Source organism: Megalops cyprinoides, chromosome 24 (assembly GCF_013368585.1).
Source record: "Megalops cyprinoides isolate fMegCyp1 chromosome 24, fMegCyp1.pri, whole genome shotgun sequence".
Lineage (NCBI taxonomy): Eukaryota > Metazoa > Chordata > Actinopteri > Elopiformes > Megalopidae > Megalops > Megalops cyprinoides.
Window position 1 is genome coordinate 427,501 of NC_050606.1, and position 7,500 is coordinate 435,000.

At 50.1% G+C, this 7,500-nt stretch overlaps 2 protein-coding genes across 3 annotated transcripts in view; one reads left to right on the forward strand and one right to left on the reverse strand.

Annotated features, from left to right (window-relative positions):
* The window catches only part of si:dkeyp-66d1.7 (myeloid-associated differentiation marker homolog), a 7,320-nt gene extending 3,126 nt beyond the window's left edge, over positions 1-4,194 (forward strand). Inside the window, exon 2 of the mRNA XM_036518948.1 lies at positions 1,097-4,194. Coding sequence (XP_036374841.1) covers positions 1,271-2,158 — 888 coding nt within the window. The 5' untranslated portion in view covers positions 1,097-1,270 and the 3' untranslated portion in view covers positions 2,159-4,194. The remainder of the gene's footprint in view (positions 1-1,096) is intronic.
* Positions 4,195-6,517: 2,323 nt separating this feature from the next.
* nfatc4 (nuclear factor of activated T cells 4) overlaps positions 6,518-7,500 on the reverse strand; it is a 9,640-nt gene continuing 8,657 nt past the window's right edge. For both annotated transcript variants that reach the window (XM_036518852.1, XM_036518853.1), the window contains exons 12-13: positions 7,093-7,500; positions 6,518-6,675 (exon numbers count right to left, since the gene is read on the reverse strand). The exon at positions 7,093-7,500 is cut by the window's right edge and continues 264 nt beyond it. In XM_036518852.1, coding sequence (XP_036374745.1) covers positions 6,620-6,675; positions 7,093-7,500 — 464 coding nt within the window. In that variant the 3' untranslated portion in view covers positions 6,518-6,619. The remainder of the gene's footprint in view (positions 6,676-7,092) is intronic.

Below are 7,500 nucleotides of genomic sequence, written 5' to 3' on the forward strand. Positions count from 1 at the left end.
AGGGTGGGAGGGGAGGGCAGGAGACGGGGGGAGGGGGGGCAGGAGACGGGGGGAGGGAGGGGAGTGACTCATACTGTTGCTATTCCACTCCATCATTGTATTTGGAATACGTCCCTCTGAGGTTAGGAGAGAATAACTTTCCATCTGCCTCTCTGTGTCTCCTCTCTCTCAGTGCAGTGTTAGTGTGCTGTAGTGTCAGTGTGTATATACTGTATTAATCCTCTCTCTCAGTGCAGTGTTAGTGTGCTGTAGTGTCAGTGTGTATATACTGTATTAACCCTCTCTCTCAGTGCAGTGTTAGTGTGCTGTAGTGTCAGTGTGTATATACTGTATTAACCCTCTCTTTCAGTGCAGTGTTAGTGTGCTGTAGTGTCAGTGTGTATATACTGTATTAACCCTCTCTCTCAGTGCAGTGTTAGTGTACTGTAGTGTCAGTGTGTATATACTGTATGAACCCTCTCTCTCAGTGCAGTGTTAGTGTGCTGTAGTGTCAGTGTGTATATACTGTATGAACCCTCTCTCTCAGTGCAGTGTTAGTGTGCTGTAGTGTCAGTGTGTATATACTGTATGAACCCTCTCAGTGTTAATGTTCTGAAAATATTAAATCTATGTACATCTCTCTCAGCTGAACAGCTTGATGAGACATTGCAGAAGATTGTGCAATGATGTATTGAGAGGTTTACAGATGATACTGAAAGTGATATTTTATTATTTTATCATATTTACTTATGACAGTTGATTTAAAAACTTTTACTGAGAGTCATTTAAGTGTGTTACCTCTATGCTAAAGTCATTCTGGTTTCTATAGTGTCTGTAGGATCCGCGATACTGCTGTGCTGGCCCCAGGGCTGCACTGGGAATGCTCAATAATAATAATAATAATAATAATAATAATGGCTCAGATTTTAAAGCTGTGCATTAGCCATGCTTCCAGGTCACAGGTTCATCTAGTAAATCACTCTGAACCTCTGAGTCACTCTGAATCACTCTGAATCTCTGAGTCACTCTGAATCACTCTGAATCTCTGAGTCACTCTGAACGTGTCTGTTTGGGGGAATGTGGGTGTGTCTCATCCCTGCCTCTGTCTCTCCTGCAGGTGTGGGCTTGTCCGCTGCAATCACACGCAGCCTGTGAGCTGATAACTTTCCACACAGGCTGAGAGCTGATCAACGATCGCGATACACAGCCGAGACGGTCTGCGAGCCGATACACACCCGCAGCAGCCAATAAGCAGCCAAGCTCTTCTTGTGCGGAGCAGCGCTATCCCAGCATGCCCGTGGTGGTGCTGCAGTCCTCGCCCCTGCTGTGGACGCGGGTGGCGGCCATGCTGTTCGCGTGTGTGGCGTTCAGCGTGGCGGTGCATGGGGCGCAGGTGGGCCACGGCACGGGCGACTGGTGCATCTTCTGCTGGAGCTTCAGCTTCGCCGGGACGCTGCTGGTGCTGCTGGTGGAGCTGTTCGGCCTGCAGGCGCGGGTGCCCGTGTCCTGGAAGAACTTCCCCATCACCTTCGCCTGCTACTCCTCCCTGCTGTGCCTCTCCGCCTCCATCATCTTCCCGCTCTACTTCCTGAAGGGCTATCCGTACAGCGACCAGCGGCGCGACTACCGCATCGTCTCCACCGTCTTCTCCTGCCTGGCCACCGTGGCGTACCTGAGCGAGGTCAGCATCAGCAAGGCGCGGCCGGGAGAGGTGGCCGGCTACATGGCCACCGCGCCCGGCCTGCTCAAGGTGTGTGAGACCTTTGTAGCCTGCGTCATCTTCGTCTTCGTCAGCGAGCCGGTGTCGTACGACCGGCACGACGCTCTGCGCTGGTGCCTGGCGGTGTACTGTATCTGCTTCATCCTGTCGGCCGCCATCATCGTGCTGTGCGTGGGAGAGTGCACCGGCTGCCTGCCCTTCCCCTTCGCCCGCTTCCTGTCGGCCTACGCCCTGCTGGCTGTGCTCATGTACCTCTCCGCCACTGTCATCTGGCCCATCTTCCAGTTCGACAGCAAGCACGGGGGCGGCTCCTCCCAGCGGCCCAGCTGGTGCCGCAACACCCCGGGCCTCTGCCCCTGGGACAAGCTGGTGGCCGTCGCTGTGCTGACTGCACTCAACTTTGTGCTCTACCTGGCTGACCTGGTGTACTCCGCCCGCCTCGTCTTCGTCACTGTGTGACAGAGGGGACCTAAGACTGGAGGGAGGGAGAGTGACGCAAAGAGCAGACCTATCCTCTCTCTGCTTCCTGCTATCCCACAAGTATTTTACCTTAACCACCAATAGTGTGGCACTCCCTTACCTTGTCCACCAATAGTGTGTCACTCCTTTACCTTATCCACCAATAGCACGGCACTCCCTTACCTTATCCACCAATGGTGTGTCACTCCTTTACCTTATCCACCAATAGCATGGCATTCCCTTACCTTATCCACCAATAGCACAGCACTCCCTTACCTTATCCACCAATAGCGCGGCACTCCCTTAACTTATCCACCAATAGCACGGCACTCCCTTACCTTATCTACCAATAGCATGGCTCTGTCTTTAGATATCCACCTACAGAAAGTGCTTCTTCATTGCCACATAGAGAAAAATAGATAAACGCCTCCATTCAGAAGCCGTATTTGACTCTTCCCCTTTCACTTCGCACACAAACTGCAGTATTAAAGATGAAAGCTACCGGCAGGCATCTCCCAAAGCTCTCCCTGAAGCTGCACCAGTATTTCACTCTCAGAGCAACTGGCTGGCAGCTGCCGTTTGCCAAATGCTCCCAAAATGTCACACGATATCCCTATGATTGTCCAGCCCCTCGCTGACCCAGGCTGGCTTTGCTCGGCATGATGGGTAAATGGATCAGAATCCCCAGTGACGGCTCCCTGGGCTTCGGAATCTTCCAGTGATCCTGCTCCACGACGCAGAAGGACAGAGCCCGTCTGCTGAAAAAACGTGCCAATCGTGCCTACAATGGGACTGTAGCTACATATGAACCAGCCTGTGGCTTCTGTGGCTTACTGCTTATGAAGGTGTGCACCTTCACCACAACCCTTTGACACTGTTTCAATCTTCTATATTAGTTACACAGTTAATGCCACAGTCCCAGTTTAACCCTCTGTCTGGTTATTAGTCCATCTAGCAGTTAAACGGTGCTTCATGGACAGAGACCTCAGATCACTTTCGCTCCGTTTGGTAGTTTGTTTTTAAATGAGGTAATGGAAATCTTTAATCAATGTTTTATAACTTCACATCCTAATTTTGTAAACAAATGATGAAGCAGGATGAAAAAAGCATCTCTTTATGTTTTAGGTTGGTTGTGATCACTGTAGTCCAAAATGCCTTTCTAATACATGGGGATGTTTGCATTCATATATATGCGTGTGTATATGTGTGTATGTATATGCAGTATATTTAAAAGAGAAAGACCTAGATAACTGCTGTTACCTTGTGATGCATACATGTAATAATGTGTGTGTATGTGCGGGATTTTGTGTGCTTCCTCTCTGCAGTGTTTAAACTACAGCCCAGACACACAGAGGTTAAGATTGTGATCATTCTGAAGTATTTCTGTGAGCACCGTACTTTAAAAACATCGATCACACACTGCAGTCTGTATTACCCAGAATCCTCCTTGTTTCTCTTCTCTCAGAAGCCACTCCACTGCCACACCTGCATAGGCCTCTGTTCCAGCTGTCTGCTTCTTCAGGACTGAATTCATGTGATTGTATGTTGAAATGTCACAGATGCTAAAACAACAACAGATGTTTATTTATGTTTGTATTTTTATTGAAGAGGAAGAAATTCATTTAGTGAATGTAAGACAGATGGATTCTTTAAGAACGAAGATTAGTGCGATATGCTTTATTGATACATTTTTTCTTTTTTGGGTCATGTCACCACCTGCCTTTAAAAGCTAAAGAGATATCAGCACCACCTGCCTTGAAAAGCTAAAGAGATATCAACACCACTTGACTTTAAATACGAAAGAGATATCAGCACCGCCTGCCTTTAAATGCAAAAGCGATATCAGCACTTGCCATTAAATGCCAAAGAGATATTAGCACCGCCTGCCTTTAAAGGCTAAAGAGATATCAGCACCACTTGCCTTTAGATGCTAAAGAGATATCAGCACCACTTGCCTTTAGATGCTAAAGAGGCATAATGAAGGCTGTGTTTTGAGCCAAACTGCAGGTCCAGAGCACCATAAGATCCAGTCCGGGAACAGGACCAGAACTGTGTCACACTCCCTGGGTTTTTTGCAGCCAGGGCTCAGAAACATAGCCTTAGCACTGTTCCAGCTGAGACTGTCATTACTCCACCCGCCTCCAACCAGCCATGAGTGAGACTGGATGAAATGACCTTCCCAAGCACAGTTAGAAGGAAATACAATCAATCAAGCCTTGTCTGTATGTGGTAAACAGTTATATTAATATTAAACGTGTCAGACAGCTGGTACCTTCACCTGCAGTCCCCTGAGCACCTGCTGTGGACTGCATCACTGTTGTGGAATATGATACCCTGTGTTAAATAAAGGCCACACCTGTCAGACTCTGTGTGTCCGTCTGTCTGTGTGTCTGTCTGCCTCTCTCTCTCTGTTCCATCACTGGGCTGCAGGGCTGCTTCTGACCTGACGTCCCGTCGTTAGGGTGATGTGGACATTAGGAGGTGAACACGCAGTGTTAGATGTGTCTGATATGCCAATCAATTGTCCAGACTTTGAAGAACAACAGAGATTATCAAGCAAAGAATATGTGTGGAGGGCGTGTGTGTGTGTGGACTTCAACGGCATACCACGTGCGACATCCTTTGTTCCCAGTTAACTTAAGGTCCACCGTTTTTATATATAAAATGTGCCTAACGAGCTTGCATTTGCACAGGACTTTGCGTGGATGCAGTGAGACTAACTTCCCCATACCTGATTTACTGATGACAGTGTCGGTTCTTGGGCTCTTGCTGTGTGGAGATATGACCAGGGTTCGAATTACAGGTGGAATTGGGGGGGTCTGACCCCCCTAATTAAGACTTGGACCCCCCCAACAGCAGTGGCGGCGGATGAGCTGGAAACAAAGGAAAGCCTGACTACTGCCTTTAAATCGATCATTACTTTCAGCCTGTTCCCCTTTATCCTCCTTGACTAACAATAAAACAAATCATTCACAGAATAATCAACACCAATGGCGTAATTAGAATAAATCGCTATGCTCGCGAAACACCGCAGATTGTCTGACATTTGTGTGCTATTGCAAAAGCTACAACTCGGTGTAGGTCCTGGTGTTAATTTCAACATGTTTAAACAAACATCCGCTCGTTATTACAGCCAGCATTTAACTCCAACAAACTGTGTCTCCAGAGTCTCTGCTGTTGTTTACGGCTGGTTCTGCTCAGCGATCTCCCCCCCGGGCTCCGGTCCCCCCCGGGCTCCGGTCCCCCCCGGGCTCCGGTCCCCCCGGGCTCCGGTCCCCCCCGGGCTCCGGTCCCCCCGGGCTCCGGTCCCCCCCGGGCTCCGGTCCCCCCGGGCTCCGGTCCCCCCCGGGCTCCGGTCCCCCCCGGGCTCCGGTCCCCCCCGGGCTCCGGTCCCCCCCGGGCTCCGGTCCCCCCGGGCTCCGGTCCCCCCCGGGCGCAGAGCTCTGCTCGCTGGCCTCCCAGTGTGCGCATGTGTGCAGGGATGGAGAGTCACACACACGTACCGCACATACACACATGCACACACACATATACACACATACCGTACATACACACATGCACACACACGTACCGTACATACACACATGCACACACACATACCGTACATACACACATGCACACACACATATACACACATACCGCACATACACACATGCACACACACCGATACACACATATCGTACATACACACATGCACACACACCGATACACACATACCGTACATACACACATGCACACACACATATACACACGTACCGTACATACACACATGCACACACACGTACCGCACATACACACATGCACACACACATATACACACACGTACCGTACATACACACATGCACACACACGTACCGCACATACACACATGCACACACACATATACACACACATACCGTACATACACACATGCACACACACGTACCGTACATACACACATGCACACACACACATATACACACGTACCGTACATACACACATGCACACACACGTACCGCACATACACACATGCACACACACGTACCGCACATACACACATGCACACACACATATACACACACGTACCGTACATACACACATGCACACACACGTACCGTACATACACACATGCACACACACACATATACACACGTACCGTACATACACACATGCACACACACGTACCGTACATACACACATGCACACACACGTACCGTACATACACACATGCACACATACACATATACACACGTACCGTACATACACACATGCACACACCCAGGCTCTATTTGTATAGTTTATTCAGAAAACAGTTTAAAAACCATTTTAGTAAAATATATTTAAAGGACTGGATGTCTATACATATAATTACACCTGGGCCCTCCCAGGGGCAGTGCCTACTTGTACTGCTGCCCGCCCCAGTGCCCCGCCCTGCAGCACAGCAAACGCAGCCTCCTTCAGACGCACCCCGCTCACTCCTGCTCACGGCCTGCTGTGGGGCTGACCGAAAGACATGTCCTCTCCAATGAACTCATTCACTGCCAAGAGACAAACAGCACACAGTCCATCAATTCATCAATCAATAACTGATCACGCCCTCGATCATTCAAATCCACCCATCAATAAATAATGAAATCAATCAATACATTAAACCACTACATTACTGTCATTGAGCAGATGCTCTTTTCCAGAGCAACTTACATAAGTTACAATTTCAACCATGTATTTACATCCATTATACAGCTGGATAATTACTGAGGCAATTCTGGGCTAAGTACCTTGCCTACGGCTACAGCAGCAGTGCCCCAGTGGGGAATCAAACCAGCAACCTTTGCGTTACGAGCCCTGCTCCTTACCACCATGCTACACTACCAGCCAACAATCAATCAACTAACTTCATTTCAGCGTCTCACACACAGACAGGGTGCTAATGTCTGTGACACACACCACCTCACCTTCCTCCAGAGTGATGTGGTGTATGGGAGACGGGCCTGCAAAATCCAGGGGACTTTCTTGCATCTTCACCCCAGCCGAAGGTCCCAATCCTGGGGTACACCTTTCTCCAGAGCCCCCACCCTGGGGCTCCCAGCCCTCATACTGGGGGTAAGATGTGGGATAGAAGTCGTGGTAGGGAGCGGGGTGGTGGGGTGGGGAGGGGCAGATGTCCTGGGGGTAGGGGGATTGTGGGTAAGGGCAGTGGGGTTGGGGGGGCAGGGGCGAGGAGGCCATGGGACTGCCTGCCGGGAAGGGGCTAAGGGAGGCGCCGGAGGGGGAGGGGGAGGAGGAGAGGTACGGGGAGTCCAGCCACGGGCAGGGGGAGGGGGGCTGCGGGTTTCGGGGATACAGGGGGGGCAGCAGCTCTG